We start from the raw sequence: 19858 nt of genomic DNA on the forward strand, positions 1-19858 counted from the left end.
TTTGTAGTTCTTTTCATTTCTGTGAATTCAAGTTACCATCTGGTGTGATTTCCTTATTCCTGTACAGCTTTATTCTGACCCTCCACCTTTGTGATATTATTGTCCAATGTTCTACACTTCTATGTGTTAAAGACCTAACTGTACAAGTATATGCACACTTTTTGTACAGATGCTTTTATAATTAGCTAAAAGAAGAAAGTAAAAGAAATTATCATTCATGTCTTTATAACTATGTAATTACCTTTGCTGGTACATATTCTGCTTTTTTCTGCAAGGATTCCAATAACCATCTGGGAATACTTTCTTTCAGCCTGACGAATTTTCTTTAGTATTTCTGATAGGGTGAATTAGCGACCATTTTTGGAAATGATCTACCACAAATTATTGTAGAATTCAACAGAGCCAAGTATTGGACCAGAAGCATATCAACTCTACCTATCACCAACAGATGGCATTAGAGTTTGCATCAATAGCATCACAAATGCATTTGTGATCACATTTGTGGGAACTTTAATTGTAGCTAGAGGAAGCTTCAGTAATGCTGGCCAGTGTGCTAAACAAGATGTCTGGTGAGGGATCCCAAGCATGGGCTGGGGCTGCATAGTGGTCAAAAGTGGCTGCCTTGGTTGGTATGACCCGCAAAACAAAGGAGAGGAGGTTTCTAGCTCTTGGCTTCTTTCCAAAACAAAGAATATATTCTCAGTTATGCCGTGGCATCTTGAAAGTAGGTCATATCTACAGTTACAGTTATTTTGTGGTGACCCTGTAATCTAAACCAGTTCCTTGCTCTCTATTTAATTTGGAAAAATCATTAAAACAAAACAAAACAAGAGCCCAGTTAGGAAAGACCTGCTCCATAATAGATAATTACTTCTCTTCCAGAGTCTCTTCCATGAGTGTCTGTGGATATACCTGGTTTGGGAGAAGCAGTGCCAGACACCATAGGCTAGGCACTGTGCTTGTCATTATCAACAGTTACTCTCTAATACTTCATGCAAACAATTCTGTGAGTCAGATGTTACTATCTCCTGTTTATAGAAGCAGAATCTAGAGCTCTGAGAGTTTAAGTAACTAACTCCAGTCACATAGTTGGTACGTGGAAGAGAGTTGAAATTCAGGCCTTTGTATCCCAAGTCACATGGCAGTTATAAGGGTCAAAGTGGTAAATATGGGGGAGGGGTGAGAGCACATTTTAGATCTTGTGCTTTAGCTTGGATGCCTGTCTTTCTTTCTCTCTCTCTTTCTTTCTTTCTTTAGAGAGTGTGCATGAGAATGGGGTGGGCTAGAGGGAGAGAGAAAATCCCAAGCAGGCTCCTTGCCCAGCATGGAAATGACATGGGCTTAGTCTCACAACCCTGAGATCATGACCTGAGTTGAAATCAACAGTTAGATGCTTAACCGACTGAGCCACTAACTGATTGGTGTCTCTAGCTTGGACAATTTTGTTAACCTCCCATCCTTCCCCATTCTGCCAGTGCCCAGTCTGTGTTCTGTGCTTTACCCTATTTTATCTATAGACTGATGCCCTAGTTTAAGTGTGCATTCTATTTAATGATTCAGTTGTTTGGAAATTTTAATGCAATGTTTTCTGTCCTTCTCACTGATGGGAATAAACTTGTGGTCCACATTTCTCTTTTTACCTCTCAATAATAAAAAGTTAGACCGGGGTTTGTTGATGCATCAAGTTAACTTGCAGGTTGTGACACCTTGAGTGCTTTCATGAGACTATTGTAATCAAAGCTAATTAGATTCCTGGCTGGTGGGTAAAAAATACTGGCTGGCTATTAGGAGATCTTATTGTATCACTACATTTACTGCAAACAAGGTGCCTGACTATGAGCAAGTTATTTTGCCTTTCTGGACTTCTATTTCTACATCTGTAAAATTAGGGTACTGTATTTGTTACTCCTAAGTTTCTTTGGCCTTTGGACTAGGACTTTGCTATTGCCTCATAAACTCCTAGAAATTGGAAGAAGAATAACTTCAAAGGCCCAGAAGCTGGTATTTTCATTGTCCCTTTTGTCCTTGCCACAGGACACAAAAGGCAGTTGCCCAGCTACTGATCCATTCAGGTCTTTCCCACTCAACTTGTATCATTTCATTTGAAATCTCATGCCTTGTTACCTTCTGAGGTTTTTTGTCTACTGAATGTAGAGACTCACTTCCTACAATCTTGGTACTGACTATATAATGATGGTACTTGCTACCTTGTATTGAGCCTTACTATATTCCAGTCTTCAGTTTTCAATACTTCCTATTGGAACTGTTAAAAGCACTTTACACAGATTATATCATTAACCATTGCAACATGCCTGTAAAGTAGATACCATGATTATCCCCAATGTGGTAAGATGAAGAAAATGAAGACCAAAGAGAGAGAAAGAGGCAGAACTAGGATTAGAACTCAGGCTCTCAGACACCATAACCTATATTTTCACCACAAGCCTGTCTCCTATGGGAAGTGAAAAACCTGAGCACAACTAACCTGAATGGGGGTTCTGAGAATATGGTAAATCTTCCCAAACATACTGTATGTCTGCTTCCCAGTGGGAGAGGAATGGAATGGGTATTTGGGGATAACTATAATGTGCAAACTGGTCTTTGGATCAAATTGCTAAAAATAATTTAAGACCAGATGAGAAGTTCTGAGTAGTTCATAACTAAGAACTACCTTTCAAAGTAGAGAGCTAGAATACAGAAATGTCAACTGTGGTGTTCTAATGGGTAGGCGGAAAGAATAGGACTCTGCTCTCCAAGTTGGAAGATCTAAGAATGAAGAACAATAAGCCAATTGTTTGGTTATCATGTTCCCTGCTATAGTTGTATCCAGTGCAACTGTATATTTAAATAGTTCACTTCAAAATGGCTTCAAGGACCATTTCCACTTTGGAGTTCCTGCAAATGTGTGCCCATGGTGTTACTCATCTACCCATAAGACGAGACAGCTATTCTAACCAGTGTAGCCTCCTGCCTATGTGGAATGCCTTTCATGGACAACACTGAGTGAGACCACAGAATGGAGACAGTTGTCCTTTCTGACCTTGCTTATGTTATTTGGGTTGAAGGTTGTAGGAAAAGAGAGGAATATCCAAGCTACCTCTCATAAAAAAAACTCCAAGGCTTAGATTGTTCATACCCAGCTTGGGAAGGAGCATCAGGAAGGCTGATTATCATTTTGAAGGTCAGAACCAACTATAAAGTATCAACTTTTATATTGGTATTTTGGTGATGGGAAGCACTTTTGTAGCAGAGCTTTCTGCTGACATACAGTATTTCTGTAGATCACATATCTTGGTTTAATAGGTAGAAGGCAAGTTTGTGTGTGTGTGTGTGTGTGTGTGTTCTTGAGTGAATTTGACAGGTACACAACTTGAATCAAGCTGAGAAAATTCTCTGTTGTTGGTTTACTCTTTACCTCAACTTTGGCCTTCCGCACAGGAAACATGCTTGCAAGAGAGATCTTCAGGCTACCAGCTAGTGCCTGTAGTTGTTTAGTGACAATCTAACATTGTCTTTACATAGGAGGGAAAATGGAGGCACTTATTCAAGAATAAGTAGAAAACATGCAAAATCTAGAATGTACCTCTCTATGTAGGGGAAAAAAGTAACTAAATGATGAATAATAATTCCTTTTATAGATGCTCCCCTAAGAAAAGTGCAACCATTTTTTAGAATAAAGTACCCTAGTGTTTAAAACTTCTTTTAAAATTCTATATTCAATAATTTTTATGTACATTTTTTCATTGTTTTTCTTTTGCCAAATACGAATGATAGTCCTTTTTAACAGCTTAGCAAAGAACTGTTCTAATGATATCATTTTGGTTTTACAGATTCATGTAGCTGGAAGAACATATTTATAATAGCCAAACAGGATTTTATGGAGTAATTAGTGGCTAGAAAGAAGGAGGAACAAACTTTTTTTTTTTTTTTTGATGGGGGAATGAATTGCTTCTGATAAGCAGATAGCTTGTCATGTTCTTCTAATTTCATCAGATTCTTCTACTCTGAACTATATAGCTACTATTCCTTCAGATACAAAGCATACTTGTGTTCCTAAGTAGTGGGGCCAGATAAGAGTGACTTTTTTGTCTTGGATGGGAAGGTATTGGTCCAAATCCAGTCCTCCTTTAGACCAAGAAAGTTTTGATACTGTCATACCCGAGGCTTGGGAAATGTCTAGTACCATCATAAATACCATCCACCATTCCTACTCTTCAACCATTTACTAACAAGCTATAAGGAAATGAGACAAATCTCATTTTCACTTTCTAAAGCTACTATTGATCATAATCCTATAATATACAGATATTCTGGAATAGTCTTGGTTTTAGAAATCCCCTCCCATTTCCTAAAAGGATCAATTTCTGTACCAAGAACTCTAACATAAGACACTCTGGCTTTGGGTTTGGCTTTTCATCATGAAGTGAGAAAATCCCTTCTGGGATACTTAGCTCCTAAAATGGCTCTCAGTGTTCCCAGGCTCCTGGTATTCATGCCCTTGTTTAAGAATATGCTGAACCTAGTGACATGCTTTTTAGAGTATAGTAGGGCAGAGTGATGGGGTGTCACTTCTGGGATTAGCTTTTTTTAAAAAAATTAAATTTATTTATTTTTTAAAATAAACATATAATGTATTTTTATCCCCAGGGATACAGGTCTCTGAATCACCAGGTTTACACATTTCACAGCACTCATCATAGCACATACCCTCCCCAATATCCATATCCCCACCACCCTCTCCTGCAACCCCCCCCCCCCGCCAGCAACCCTCAGTCTGTTTTTTGAGATTGAGTCTTTTATGGTTTGTCTCCCTCCCAATCCCACCTTCTTTCATTTTTTTTCTTTTCCTACCCCCCAACTCCCCCCCCCCCCGCCCCACATTGCATCTCCACTTCTTCATATCAGGGAGATCATATGATAGTTGTCTTTCTCTGATTGGCTTATTTTGCTAAGCATAATACCCTCTAGTTCCATCCACATTGTCACAAATAGCAAGATTTTATTTCTTTTGATGGCTGCATCGTATTCCATTGTGTATATATACCACATCTTTATCCATTCATCTGTTGATGGACATCTAGGTTCTTTTCATAATTTGGCTATTGTGGACATTGCTGCTATAAACATTCGGGTGCACGTGCCCCTTCGGAGAACCACGTTTGTATCTTTAGGATATATACCCAGTAGTGCAATTGCTGGGTCATAGGGTAGCTCTATTTTCAGTTTTTTGAGGAACCTCCACATGTTTTCCCTCCTACACTGTTGGTGGTGCAACCACCAGCTTGCATTCCCACCAATAGTGTAGGAGGGTTCCCCTCTCTCCACATCCTTGCCAGCATTTGTCATTCCTTGACTTGTTAATTTTAGCCATTCTGACTGGTGTGAGGTGGTATCTCATTGTGGTTTTGATTTGTATTTCCTTGATGCCGAGTGATATGGAACATTTTTTCATGTGTCTGTTGGCCATCTGGATATCTTCTTTGCAGAAATGTCTGTTCATGTCCTCTGCCCATTTCTTGATTGGATTATTTGTTCTCTGGGTGTTGAGTTTGCTAAGCTCTTTATAGATTTTGGATACTAGCCCTTTGATATGTCGTTTGCAAATATCTTCTCCCATTCTGTCAGTTGTCTTCTGCTTTTGTTAACTGTTTCCTTTGCTGTGCAAAAGCTTTTGATCTTTTGTATCAAAAGCTTGATGATATCCCAATAGTTCATTTTTTGCCCTTGCTTCTGTTTTCTTTGGTGATGTTCCTAGGAAGAAGTTGCTGCGGTTGAGGTCGAAGAGGTTGCTGCCTGTGTTCTCCTCAAGGATTTTGATGGATCCCTTTCTCACATTGAGGTCCTTCATACATTTTGAGTCTATTTTCATGTATGGTGTAAGGAAATAGTCCAATTTCATTTTTCTGCATGTGGCTGTCCAATTTTCCCAGCACCATTCGTTGAAGAGGCTCTTTTTTCCATTGGACATTCCTTCCTGCTTTGTCAAAAATTAGTTGACCATAGAGTTGAGGGTCTATTTCTGGGCTCTCTATTCTGTTCCATTGATCTGTGTGTCTGTTTTTGTGCCAGTACCATGCTGTCTTGATGATGGCAGCTTTGTAATAGAGCTTGAAGTCTGGAATTGTGATGCCACCAATGTTGGCTTTCTTTTTCAATATTCCTTTGGCTATTTGAGGTCTTTTCTGGTTCCATATAAATTTCAGGATTGTTTGTTCTATTTCTTTGAAAAAAAATGGATGGGATTTTGATAGGGATTGCATTAAATGTGTAGATTGCTTTAGGTAGAATAGACACTTTCACAATATTTGTTCTTCCAATCCATGAGCATGGAACATTTTTCCATTTCTTTGTGCCTTCCTCAATTTCTTTCATGAGTACTTGATAGTTTTCTGAGTGTAGATTCTTTGCCTCTTTGGTTAGGTTTATTCCTAGGTATCTTATGGTTTTGGGTGCAATTGTAAATGGGACTGACTCCTTAATTTCTCTTTCTTCTGTCTTGTTGTTAGTGTAAAGAAATGCAACTGATTTCTGTGCATTGACTTTAAATTTTTTTTTTTTGAGATTTTATTTATTTTTCAGGGATAGAGGGAGAGAGAGCGAGTGAGCACAGGCAGACAGAGAGGCAGGCAGAGGCAGAGGGAGAAGCAGGCTCCCTGCCGAGCAAGGAGCCTGATGTGGGACTCGATCCCAGGACACTGGGATCATGACCTGAGCCGAAGGCAGTGCTTAACCAACTGAGCCACCCAGGTGTCCCTGTGCATTGACTTTATATCCTGACACTTTACTGAATTCCTGTACAATGGAGCCTTTTGGGCTTTCCACATATAGTATCATATCATCTGCAAAGAGTGATAGTTTGACTTCTTCTTTGCCAATTTGGATGTCTTTAATTTCCTTTTGTTGTCTGATTGCTGAGGCTAGGACTTCTAGTACCATGTTGAACAGCAGTGGTGATAACGGACATCCTTGACATGCTCCTGACCTTAGCGGAAAAGCTTTCAGTTTTTCTCCATTGAGAATGATATTTGCAGTGGTTTTTTCATAGATAGCTTTGATAATATTGAGGTATGTGCACTCTATCCCTACACTATGAAGAGTTTTAATCAGGAAGGGATGCTGCACTTTGTCTAATGCTTTTTCAGCATCTATTGAGAGTATCATACTGTTCTTATTCTTTCTTTTATTAATGTGTTGTATCACATTGATTGGTTTGTGGATGTTGAACCAACCTTGCAGCCCTGGAATAAATCCTACTTGGTCGTGGTGAATAAGCCTTTTAATGTACTGTTGGATCCTATTGGCCAGTATTTTGGTGAGAATTTTTGCATCTGTGTTCGTCAAGGATATTGGTGTGTAATTCTCTTTTTTGACGGGATCCTTGTCTGGTTTTGGGATCAAGGTAATTCTGGCCACATAAAATGAGTTTGGAAGTTTTCCTTCCATTTCTATTTTTTGGAACAGTTTCAGGAGAATAGGAATTAGTTCTTCTTTAAATGTTTGGTAGAATTCCCCTGGGAAGCTGTCTGGCCCTGGACTTTTGTTTGTTTGGAGATTTTTGATGACTGTTTCAATCTCCTTACTGGTTATGGGTCTGTTCAGGTTTTCTGTTTCTTCCTGGTTCAGTTGTGGTAGTTTTATATGTCTCTAGAAATGTATCAATTTCTTCCAGATTGTCAAATTTGTTGGCATAGAGTTGCTCATAGTATGTTCTTATAATTGTTTGTATTTCTTTGGTGTTGGTTGTGATTTCTCCTCTTTCATTCATGATTTTATTTATTTGGGTCCTTTCTCTTTTCTTTTTGATAAGTCTGGCCAGGGGTTTATCAATATTATTAATTCTTTCAAAGAACCAGCTCCCTAGTTTCGTTGATTTGTTCTATTGTTTTTTTAGTTTCTATTTCATTGATTTCTGCTCTGATCTTTATGATTTCTCTTCTGCTTGGTTTAGACTTTCTTTGTTGTTCATTCTCCACATTCTTTAAGTGTAGGGTTAGGTTGTGTATTTGAGACCTTTCTTGTTTCTTGGGAAAGGCTTGTACCACTATAAATTTTCCTCTCAGGACTGCCTTTGCTGTGTCCCACAGATTTTGAACCATTGTGTTTTCAGTATCATTTGTTTCCATGAATTTTTTTCAATTCTTCTTTAATTTCCTGGTTGACCCATTCATTTTTTAGAAGGATGCTGTTTAGTCTCCATGTATTTGGGTTCTTTCTAAATTTCCTCTTGTGATCGAGTGCTAGCTTCAGAGCATTGTGGTCTAAAAGTATGCAGGGAATGATCCCGATCTTTTGATACCAGTTGAGACCTGATTTATGTCCCAGGATGTGATCTATTCTGGAGAATATTCCATGTGCACTAGAGAAGAATGTATATTCGGTTGCTTTGGGATGGAATGTTCTGAATATATCTGTGATGTCCATCTGGTCCAGTGTGTCTTTTAAGGCCTTTATTTCCTTGTTGATATTTTGCTTAGATGATCTGTCCATTTCAGTGAGGGGAGTATTAAAGTCCCTTGCTATTATTGTATTATTGTCGATGTAGTTCTTTGATTTTGTTATTAATTGGTTTATATAGTTGGCTGCACCCCCGTTAGGGGCATAGATATTTAAAATTGTTAGGTCTTCTTGTTGGACAGACCCTTTGAGTATGATATAGTGTCCTTCCTCATCTCTTATTATAGTCTTTGGCTTAAAATCTAATTGATCTGATATAAGGATTGCTACCTCAGCTTTCTTCTGATGTCCATTAGCATGGTACATTGTTTTTCCACCCCCTCACTTTAAATCTAGAGGTGTCTTTGGGTCTAAAATGAGTTTCTTGTAGGCAGCATATTGATGGGTTTTGTTTTTTTATCCATTTTGATACCCTGTGTCTTTTGATTGGGGCATTTAGCCCATTAACATTCAGGATAACTATTGAGAGATATGAATTTAGTGCCATTGTATTGCCTATAAGGTGGCTGTTACTGTATATTGTCTCTGTTTCTTTCTGATCGACTACTCTTAGGCTATCTCTTTGCTTACAGGACCCCTTTCAATATTTCCTGTAGAGCTGGTTTGGTGTTTGCAAATTCTTTCAGTTTTTGTTTGTCCTGGAAGCTTTTTATCTCTGCTTCTATTTTCAATAATAGCCTAGCTGGATATAGTATTCTTGGCTGCATGTTTTTCTCGTTTAGTGCTCTGAATATATCATGCCATTTCTTTCTGGCCTGCCAGGTCTCTGTGGATAGGTCCACCGCCAATCTAATGTTTTTACCCTTGTATGTTACAGACTTCTTTTCCTGGGCTGCTTTTCTCTTTGTCGCTAAGACTTGTAAATTTTACTATCAGGTGACGAGGTGTGGACCTATTTTAATTGATTTTGAGGGACGTTCTTAGCATCTCCTGGATTTTGATATTTGTTCCTTTTGCCGTATTAGGGAAATTCTCTACAATAATTCTCTCCAATATACCTTCTGCTCCTGTCTCTCTTTCTTCTTCTTCTGGAATCCCAGTTATTCTAATGTGTCATCTTATGGTGTCACTTGTCTCTCGAATTCTCTCCTTGTGGTCCAGTATTTGTTTGTCTCTCTTTTGCTCAGCTTCTTTATTCTCTGTCATTTGGTCTTTTTATGTCACTAACTCTTTCTTCTGCCTCATTTATCCTACCAGTAAGAGCCTCCATTTTGATTGCACCTCATTAATAGCTTTTTTAAAATTTAAATTTGGTTAGATTTAAATTCTTTTATTTCTCCAGAAAGGGCTTTTATTTCTCCAGAGAGGGTTTCTCTAATATCTTCTTTGCCTTTTTTGAGCCCTGCTAGAACCTTGGGAATTGTCATTCTGAACTCTAGATCTGTCATATTAGCAATGTCTGTATTGATTAGGTCCTCAGCCTTCCATACTGGCTCTTGTTCTTTTTTCTGTGGTGAGGTTTTCTGCCTTGTCATTTTCTCCAGATAAGATTTGCTTTCTCCTCCTCTGGAATTCCACTGTTCTCCTTGGTGAGTGAAGTTGGTCTTAGCTGGGTTTCTTGTTGATCTTCTGGGGGAGGGACCTGTTGTAGTGATTCTCAAGTGTCTTTGCCCCAGGTGGAATTGCACTGCCCTTGCCTGGGGCTGGGCCAAGTAATCCGCTTGGGTTTGCTTTCGGGAGCTTTTGTTCCCTGAGCGCTTTCAGTAGAGTTCCAGAGGATGGGAATGAAGATGGCGGCCTCCTAATCTCCAGCCCGGAGGAGTTGAGAGCTGGAGTCCCACTCCTCAGTGCGCCCTCAGAGAAAAGCGCCCAACCACACCCTGGCCTCTGGTCACGCTGGTAGAAAGCACTCAATCGGTTGTCTTTGGAGAAAAGCGCTTGGTCGCTTCCATCTCCGTTGCCTCAGGACATGCTCCAACCTCATCCAGCCTGCAACCGGTTCAAGGTAACCCTGAGCTGAGAGTTCATTCCTCAGCTTTGTTGCTGTAGCTGGGTTCCCTGCTCTAATATCTGCAAGCTCTGTGACACTCAGATACCCGTGGTCCTTCTGTGACCCCGTGGGATGTGGGGTTATGCTGACCCCGCGTGGGCTTCCCCCCAATTAGCCTTTGGAGCAGTGTCCCTCCATGGAGCAGACTTTTAAAAGTCCTGATTTTGTGCTCCATTGCTCCGCTGCTTGCCGGGAGCCGTCCCCTCCCTCCACAGTTCTATCTTCCCGTCACTTTGGATTCACTTCTCCACATGTCCTACCTTTCAGAAAGTGATTGATTTTCTGTTTCTAGAATTGTTGCTCTTCTTTTCTTCGATTTCCCATTGGATTTGTAGGTGTTCGCAATGGTTAGATAAGCTATCTAGCTGATCTCCTGCTTCCTGATGTCGTCTCAGCCTGCTACTTCTCCGCCATCTTGATTCTCCCCTTCCTCCCCCCCATTAGCTTTTAAAAGACTGTAACTTCTGTCTTGCTCTTACTCTCTTATTTGCTTATCCTGATTGTAGCCTGCTGCCATGTTGTAAGCTGCCTTTCAGAGAAGTTCATGTGGCAAAGAACTGAGGGTATCCTCTTGCCAATATCCAGTGAGGAACTGAGGTTCTCAGGCCATAGCCTGTGAAGTTATAAGTCCTGCTAGTGATTATATAGGTGAAGTTGAAAGTGAATCTTTCCACACTTGAACCTTCACATGAGACTCCAACTCTGGCTGACACTTTGACTATAGTCTAAGAGATTCTCAGACAAAAGACCCAGCCGAACTGCTCCTGGATGCCTGACTCATAGAAACTGTGAGATAACAAATGTTTTAAACCACAAAGTTTTGGGTCTTAAAGTAGCATTTGCATCCTAAAGTAAAATAATTATTAAGTCAAATTCCAATCTTTATCCCAACTCCTCAGTTTTGTACTTTTATTCCTTTGTTTTCAGTTGGATTTAGTATGTTAATGTGTATTAAAAATTGATTGCATATTTTGTTTTCCAACATTGGCATGTAGCATTTGTATGAATAATTATAATTGTAATTCATTCCTGCTAAAATAGTATCTGTCTCTTTTGGTCTTCCCTGACCCCTTTTTTCTAAAACCATACTTAATTAAACAGAACTCTTTTTCCAAGTGTCAGAAAACCAAACTCAAACTAGCTTAAGCATAAATTAGGCTTTATTAATTCACATGTGTGAAAAGTCTAAGGAAGTGGATCCTGGCTTCATTATAAAAAGATGCAAGGGTTTCAGGCATTATGACTCAGTTGCTCTCTTTGTCTCTCCATTACCTCAAAGTCTCTGCTTTCCACACCTATATATCTGTACTCATTGTTCTCCCTATCTTTATTTCTAGGTCAACTCTCTTCTTCCTGTCTGCAAAAATGTCATCCCTCAGTTAGGGAATCCAGAGAAAAGGGAAACATGTCTTTTTTTCTAGAGTCTTCAGTGATTCCTCCAAAGATCTCTGATTGGTTCAGCAGGCTCACATAACCCCAGCTGATATCAATTGCTATCTGTAGGATGGGCTACTCTGATTCGTCATGTTGGGCTGTTATCTGGCCCTGAGACAGAAAAGTCCATGTTACCTGATAGACAACTCCAGAAAAATCATGTGGAATTGGGGAGGGGAAGAGTTCCTCAAAGGGGAATAAAATATTGGGCAGCTAAAAAGTACTACAGATCCACCAAGTAGAAAAATAATGATTTATTGATTGGGATGTTGTGGTTATTCATTGATATATAGTAAACCATTCCAATTTGATGGGATGAAACAATAACATTATATTACTATTATATTATATTATATTATAATTATTTGTTTCTATATTATTATCATAATATATTATATTATAGAATAATAGTAGTTATTTATATTATCTCTCTCACAGTCCTGAAGGCTGGTAGGGCTGAACTGATGTTTTCCAGTTGGGGTCATTAGAGCAGTTAAAATCAGATGGAAGCTAACCTGGGGTTATCTTAAAGGAATCGTCACTCCTGTTTGGTGTCTTGGCTTGGGAGACTCAAACAGTTGGAATTTCTTGCTCATCTCTCTCCCTGTGGTGTCTCCAGCATGGCGGTTATAAGGTGGCCAGGCTCTTACATGGTGGCTCAGGGTTGTAGAGGTCTGTGTCCAAAAGAAGAGAGAGGAGTCCATGTCTCTGCAAGAGGCGAGAGAACCAAGTGTATTTTATGAATCCAGCTCCAGAACCCATACAGAAGTCCACTGTCTTCTCTTCCTTAGAAGGGAGCCATGTTCAAGGGGAGTGGAATGAATTTGCCCTCTTACTGAGAGGTGCATCAAGGAACTTATGGACACGTTTTTACCATCACCTGCACATTTTAAAACATCATTTTTGTTTGTCTGAATCAATACTTATTGTGACTTATTGCCAGTTGAGGTCAAGAGTTGGCTGAGACCTAAGTGTGTTTGACAGAAGAAGGTGATAAAGGCACTCAATCCAAGGACTGGGGTTTTTAATTTCTAGAGTAGAAAAAAATACATTTATTTTTTGAATCAGTACTGCAAATCCCAACACAGAATATGATTTAATATTGAAAATTCATAAACACCTGGGTAGGTGGGTTTTTTCTTTCTTTCTTTTTGTTTTTTTTAATTTATTGACTTCAGTGACCCTGCTGAAGGGAGGGCAGTGTACTTGGTAAGTTATAGACCATTATATTTCTTGTGCATACAGAGGCTCCTAGATATCTTTAAGGGCTTGTTTGTGTGTGTGTGTGTGTGTGTGTAAATCAGCATTTTTATTGAGGGAAGATCTTCTGAATTGTGTAACTGCTTTTGCTCTCTAAGTTTGCCTAATTTTTTTTCATGTCATTATTTATAGTATATTTCCAGAGGGTTTCTAAACTTATAGTTATGTATGTGTGTTTATGTGTAAATAAATGGCTTAAAATGTTTTATTCAGAAAACCATATGAAGCAGATATCCTTCTGTCTGAAAAAAACTTTGATGGCTGGTCTTACCAATTCTTTTTGCAATAGTTTAGATTGTGACTTTGGGCAAGTTACATCATCTTTCTTTGCCTCAGCTACTTTTGGGCTACATTGGCCATGGAGTGTAATACGTTCAGGAGCTCATCTCTAAAATCCATAAAACTTAATGTCAGTCACTCAGCTTCACATATATAAAACACAAGCCCTCCTATATATGTATCTTACCAAATTCCTTCTAGATGTGCCTGAACCCCATAAATATTAAAATGGACATGCTCAACTTCTCAGTAATTCCCCACTGCCTCTGTGTCACTGCCCTATGCTCCCTCCCTTCCCCTGCTGATAAGATACAGAAGGAGATGGAGCATGTCTGATGGATTTTATGACCATCCCATTCCTCTACTGGTAAGCTATAGGGAGAGAAAATAAAGCAAGCTGGATTTCATGATATCATTTGGGGGTTGCCTTCTATGAGAACAGTCAAAACATGAACAATATTGCAATGCTGAGGGTAGGCTGCCCATATATTTCCATGGGGTAGATGGGATAGGGACCCAACCAAACAGGAGAACACACCAGTGGGCTTGGGCAGGATGTATCTGTGAATCAGGGGGGTGACAGTTGGGTTCAGATACTCTCCAACTATCTCTAAGGACAGGAGTCTCTCCTGAAGTTCTAGTAAATAAACACTGTAATTTCCTAAAGTTAGAATATTATTGTGATTTGTTCTTAGATATTGAAGTCTGTGAACTGTCCCCTTAGTCTTGGAGTTTTCCTTTGGAGTATGTGGCCTTCAGTGCAGGGAGAGCAATGAACCAGGCTGACCCTTGGAAAGGGAATCTTCTTAATGCCTTTAGTCTCTAAACTCAAGAGTCCAACCTCTGAAGTCTTTGCCAGCCATAAGCCTTTGCTTTCAGAATCTTATTTATCTACTTCCTAGTACAGTGCCCAGCAGAGAGTAAGAACTCAATAAATATTCACCAAATGAATTAATTTATCTAGGCAGAAATAAGTAATGGAAAGAGTGTGATTATTGGAGGTGCACCAACTTGAATTTCATTCCCAGTCTTACCTCTTTTAATTATGACCATGGATGTGTTATATATGGTCTCTGTATCAATTGGGATCCAATCAGGAAAACAGAACACTCTATGAATTTAAAATCAAGGGGCTATAAGGTAGAGAATTTGTTATATGAGTGAGAGACTGAGAAGCCCATAGGAGGTGGCAACCAGACTGCAGCTATAGGAAGCTTATACCTCCTCCAGGGGTGAGGGACAAAGAGAGGAGAGAGAATTACTGAGCTTCAGTTTAGGGTCAGTTGCCAAAATGCTACTAAACAAGAAGATTTTGGTGGAGCTATCATGGAAATAACAGAGTGCTTACCCATATTATTTTCCAACTATTTATGCTTCCTGCCTCATCCAACCTGCTTCTAGTAGCTTCATGCTATTAAGAATCACTGAAGTAAGTCGATTTTAATCAGTGATTGGTTGGTAAGCCTTGTTCATAGCAGATGCTTAATATTTTTAGCAAAATGAAATTGTAATGCAAATATGTGTGGGAGAGGTAGTAGAAAAGTTGCTACCATCTTGGGGTGAAATAGTTTATAAGGTCATTTCTGTATGCTAGGTGATGGATGGGCCTGGTTTCCCCCTACGGATCCTTATTCAGAGGTACATAAAGAGGTCAGATCACCTTAGGATCATTTGGCATAATCGAATTACAAATGTATGCCTCAAATTCTTCTACCCATCCCAAAGGTATAATACCTGGCAGGTAATTCCTTGCTCTAAAGTAAGCTTTGGTATGTGTATCTCCTATACATTTAAAGGATTCTGGACACTTTTTAAATACCATCTCTTCCAAATAAAAGGAAATGCATCCAATAATCCTGAGACTTCGAGTAACCATGAATTAGCATTTAGTATCTGAGGAAAGGCCTCTGGACTGTCTTTTTTAATTCTTCTAGAGAATTAGGCCTTCACCCCTTTCCTCTGTAAAGCAGGCTTTTCTGTGTTGGTCAATATGACACGTCATTTGCTTAATCCCTATTTTCTCAAAGAGTTAGAGATGAATTTAGACTGGGAGAAAACATTTAAAAGGTCCAGATAAAAATCTTCGTGGGAGCTAGAAGAGGGATGGATTAGCAGCGGGGTGTTCCTTTCCCCAGACACACTGTATTTCATAAAATACCAGTTGGCCCCACATTTCCTACTACAGCGAATGTTTGTGCTCATAAGAGCCAATTTGTAGGGGCGCCTGGGTGGCTCAGTGGATTAAGCCTCTGCCTTCGGCTCAGGTCATAATCTCGGGGTCCTGGGATTGAGCCTCACATTGGGCTCTCTGCTCAGCAGGGAGCCTGCTTCCCCCTCTCCCTGCCTCTCTGCCTCCTTGTGATCTCTCTTGTCTGTCAAAAAAATAAATAAATAAATAAATAAAAGAGCCCATTTGTAAATCTGTAAGAACACAAATTCATCTAATTATGTCAAATATAATGAACATCATTAGAAAGAGAGGTCTGTTTGTTTCAAGAAAATGAAGAAGCCAACATTAAGAAATTATTATAAAATTATGGAAAATTTTTTTGCCCATTTTTTCTCAGAATTACCAAACCCAGTCCTATCTCAGAATCTTTTGTTTATGTCCTGATGGGAAGCTCTTTCCTGCTAGCTCGATCCCTTGTGTCATTTGGGGGTCACTGAGGTCTCAGTTCAAATGTCATCTCCTCAGAAAAGACTTCCTTGACGACCCTATTGACAGAGTCTTTGCTTTCCTAGAGCTGACCGTTTACGGAGGACGACAAATAACCAATGGACATTTAATGTTTAATATAACAAGAAACAAAGCAAGGATAAAGAAGACAGAGAAAAATCTGGATGAGAGGCTAGAAGAGGACCTTACTGGTCAGTCAGCAAAGGCCTCCCTAATCAGTGGATATTTGAACCAGGTAAGGATGGGAGCTTGCTCTTTGCATTTAAAGAAGAGAAAGGAGGGTCTGTGTTGTGATGAGCACTGGGTGTTATACGCAACTAATGAATCATTGAATACTACATCAAAAACTTATGATGTACTACATGCTGGCTAACTGAACATAATTAAAAAGAAAACCACACTCACCAATTACCAAAAAAAAAAAAAAAAAAAAAAAAAAAGAAAAGAAAGACTGCCAGAATCCTGGATTAGAGTCAGCGAGAGTGTGAAGGGAGGAGGTAAGATGTGGGAGGTGGCCAGGATAAAATTTTGGATTGTGTGGTTCAGCTGAAGGGTAACATGGCCTGATTTCCATTTGTTGATTCTGGTTGCTTTATGGAGATTAGACTGCAGGAGAGTAAAGGAGGAAGCAGACAGACCAGTTAGGGAGTTAGGGGGCTCCTACTTGCCATTTCTTTGGGTGACTGGGTAAAAGATTCATGTACTCGAATGCCCTTCTGATTTCTGGGCTGTGTTTCGTTGTCTGCCATTCTCTAAACTCTGGTGGCTCACAGCAAATGGCAGGACTTCCTGGTTTACATGTGCCTCAAGCACTCCCAATGCATCAGCCTCTGTACCAGGCAGTGGGGTAAGAACTTGGTGACCCACAATTATTGATAAAACCAAAGGATGGGAAAAAGTCGCAAGTCTTCAGATGTGGCTCTTCCAGCCAATGATTTCTTAGCTCCCTGAGGCTTATTTCACAGAAAATGTCTCAGGGGGGTGGGGTGGGAAAATAAGATGCTTTGCTTCTTTCCCTGCTCTCCCACTTGTAAAAATGTTTGGAGGACACACATACGGCCTGATCACCAGAAGGAAGATTAGCAGAAAGGAGGAAAAATCAGATTCATCCTTTGAGTCATCTGGCAAGGGCAGAGAGGTCCTGAGCTCAAAGGAGGTTCTTCTGCCTGAAATAACTCACTCAGTTCAACGCCGGGAAGAGTTTTCGAGTCCAAGCTCGGGTCTGGGCTTCAGTTCACTTGAGAGAAACCTCCGGAGTTCTTTCTAGCAGGCACACAATTTCGTTGGTTCAGTTTGGGACCCCAGAGTGCCAAGGGAGAAGTGTCCATGTGGCGTGAATATCATTTCCAGGCCCCAGTGGCTGGCAGCCAACCTAGTAGCATCCTGTTGCATGACAATGGAGCGACCACACCTCCTGTGACATCCAGGGATGGCAAGAGGAAAAAGGAATCTTTAAGGACCAAGCTGTAAAGCTGTCCAATGTGTGTAATGCTGTACAGCCTGATGTCTTTGAGCCTATTTGAAACAGAAAATAAATTGCAGACGGATTTGAGCGAGCCGCTCTGGAGAAAATGCCTTTGGAATCTTATAACATTCCTATCCACCCTCCTTTACTTGTTATCAGCTGTTCATGCAATGACTTGCATTCATCCTGGATATTGCATTGAACTGGAGTTGAAAAGTATCTGCAGTTCCACCAGGACGAATGCTTGGGGAGATAAAGACGATCAGGGTGCCAAGACCAACAAATAAATTAAATGCATGTCATGGTTACTCTGTTTTGCTAACTCGGCCTGGTGCTCAGGTTAAAATTCATCACATGGAGCCTCTCAGGGTCTTTATTCTAACGTAAGTCTTAATATCCCAAGATTTAAAGAACTGCCTTTTGTGGCTTCTTTTGCCTAGCTTTCCTTGTGTGGGGTGCTCAGCGATTTACATCATGCTGGATTAAAATCCTAGGAATCTATGATACATGGGCATTTTGTAGAACAAGACTAATCTATGCTGGGAGGGAAACCAGACTAGTAGGAAGATTTTATACAATGACCTCAAGACTTTACCTTTGTGGAGTCTTTTACTGTCTCTCTCTTCTGTTCTCCTTTTGAGAGATGGGAACTGTAGACCACAGTAGAGAGAAGACAACCAATCTATCAGGGAGCAACATAAACCAGACACAGCAAGGTGACATCCACCAGACAGCTCCTAGAAGAACGTGAACGGGGGCTATCTGTAAAGTGATGATTCACTGACTTGGGGAGCGGTGCAAACTCTTAACTGGTTGGTCTGCTGGACACGTAAATGGTTCAGAGGAGTCTCAAACCTCTCAGTTCCCAGGAGCTTCTCACTTTTGATCTGACTCCAGTCTATCTGGTGCCACCTCTCATTTGGAGTCTCTCGTTAGTAGTTGGGATGGAGCAGGGCTGCTGTCCTGGTGTAACTCCAAAGCCCCTCATTCTCAGTTTAGTCCATGTCAGTGGTTCTCAGCCAGGGCTGATTTTGTCCCAGAAGACATTTTTACAACGTCTGGAGTCCTTTTAGACAGTCACAACTGGGTGGCAAGTGCTCCTGGTATCTAGTGTGTAAAGGACAGGGAAGCTAACACCCTCAAAGCACAGGGCTATCCCCCACAACAAAGAATTATCTAGCCCCAAACATCTATATAGTAAGATGTGGAGAAACCCTACTTGACAGGGTGATCGAATCTCCACCCACTCCAGCCTCCTTCACCTTAGCATCTTCCAGGGTGGCCCTGGGAGGGTTTAGGACCAAAGATGTTTTGTTTTAAGATTCTATTGAATAGATTTGCTTTAATATCTACCCTGCAGGGAATACTGAGTTGATCCTGAAAGTGAATAGGCTTTGGAGTGGAGCTGGCAGCATACTCTCTATGTGGCTTTGAGCAAGTCCACTTAACTACCAGGAACTCAGTTTCTTCATTTGTAAAATGAAGAGAATGATATCTCTGATGATGACTAAAAAAGAAAACAGAAAACACAGAATCATGCCTACCACCTAGTAAGACTCCATGAGTGGGATTTTTTTCTTTTTCTTTCTTTCTTTTTTTTTTTTTTTAAGATTTTATTTATTTATTTGACAGAGATCACAAGTAGAGAGGCAGGCAGAGAGAGAGGAGGAAGCGGCTCCCTGCTGAGCAGAGAACCTTATGTGGGGCTCGATCCCAGGACCCTGAAATCATGACCTGAGCTGAAGGCAGAGGCTTAACCCACTGAGCCACCCAGGCGCCCCCATGAGTGGGGTTTCTATAAAGAAACTTGAACTTGACCTCATAAGCTGAGTCTGGTAACAGGCATGGACTGTAAGCATCTGTGCTGAGCAGAACCAGTGATTGCTGCAATCATTATTTTTATTGTTGGTGATTAGAAAAATATATGGCAGTTTCTGTGTCAAATAAAGATCCCCTGACCACTCTGCTCTCTGGGGCTGGGAAAACTTTGCTTTATGTATGGTGTATGATCTTTGGCATGGAGGCATTGAAATTGAGATAGAAATACAATTATAAATAAAAGCAACTGAGAGAACAAACAGTGAACCCATAAAAAATTAAACAATCACATGGATTCTGTGGTGATATTTTGGAAAAACTCTAATTGAAAAAGAAATGCTATTTTAAGGAAGCATTTCTTTTATCTTGAACCATTTAGCTTAATGATTCTGGCCTGTATCCCCATCCCCAACCTGACTCCCTAGAAATTTTTCGGAGGTATCAGAATTTCCAAGCAGGTTTCTCTGCATCCAGGAGTAGG

General features: G+C 40.2%; 1 protein-coding gene across 2 annotated transcripts in view; it reads left to right on the forward strand.

Annotated features, from left to right (window-relative positions):
* LOC309862833 (uncharacterized protein) overlaps positions 1 to 19858 on the forward strand; it is a 472598-nt gene that overhangs the window by 25678 nt on the left and 427062 nt on the right. Inside the window, exon 2 of one of the 2 annotated variants that reach the window (XM_082727170.1) lies at positions 16160 to 16329. The exons of the other annotated variant lie outside the window; for it this stretch is intronic. Coding sequence (XP_082583296.1) covers positions 16160 to 16329 — 170 coding nt within the window. The remainder of the gene's footprint in view (positions 1 to 16159; positions 16330 to 19858) is intronic. 2 annotated transcript variants of the gene reach the window in all.

The sequence above is a fragment of the Mustela nivalis genome, assembly GCF_964662115.1.
Source record: "Mustela nivalis genome assembly, chromosome: 1".
NCBI classification, from domain to species: domain Eukaryota; kingdom Metazoa; phylum Chordata; class Mammalia; order Carnivora; family Mustelidae; genus Mustela; species Mustela nivalis.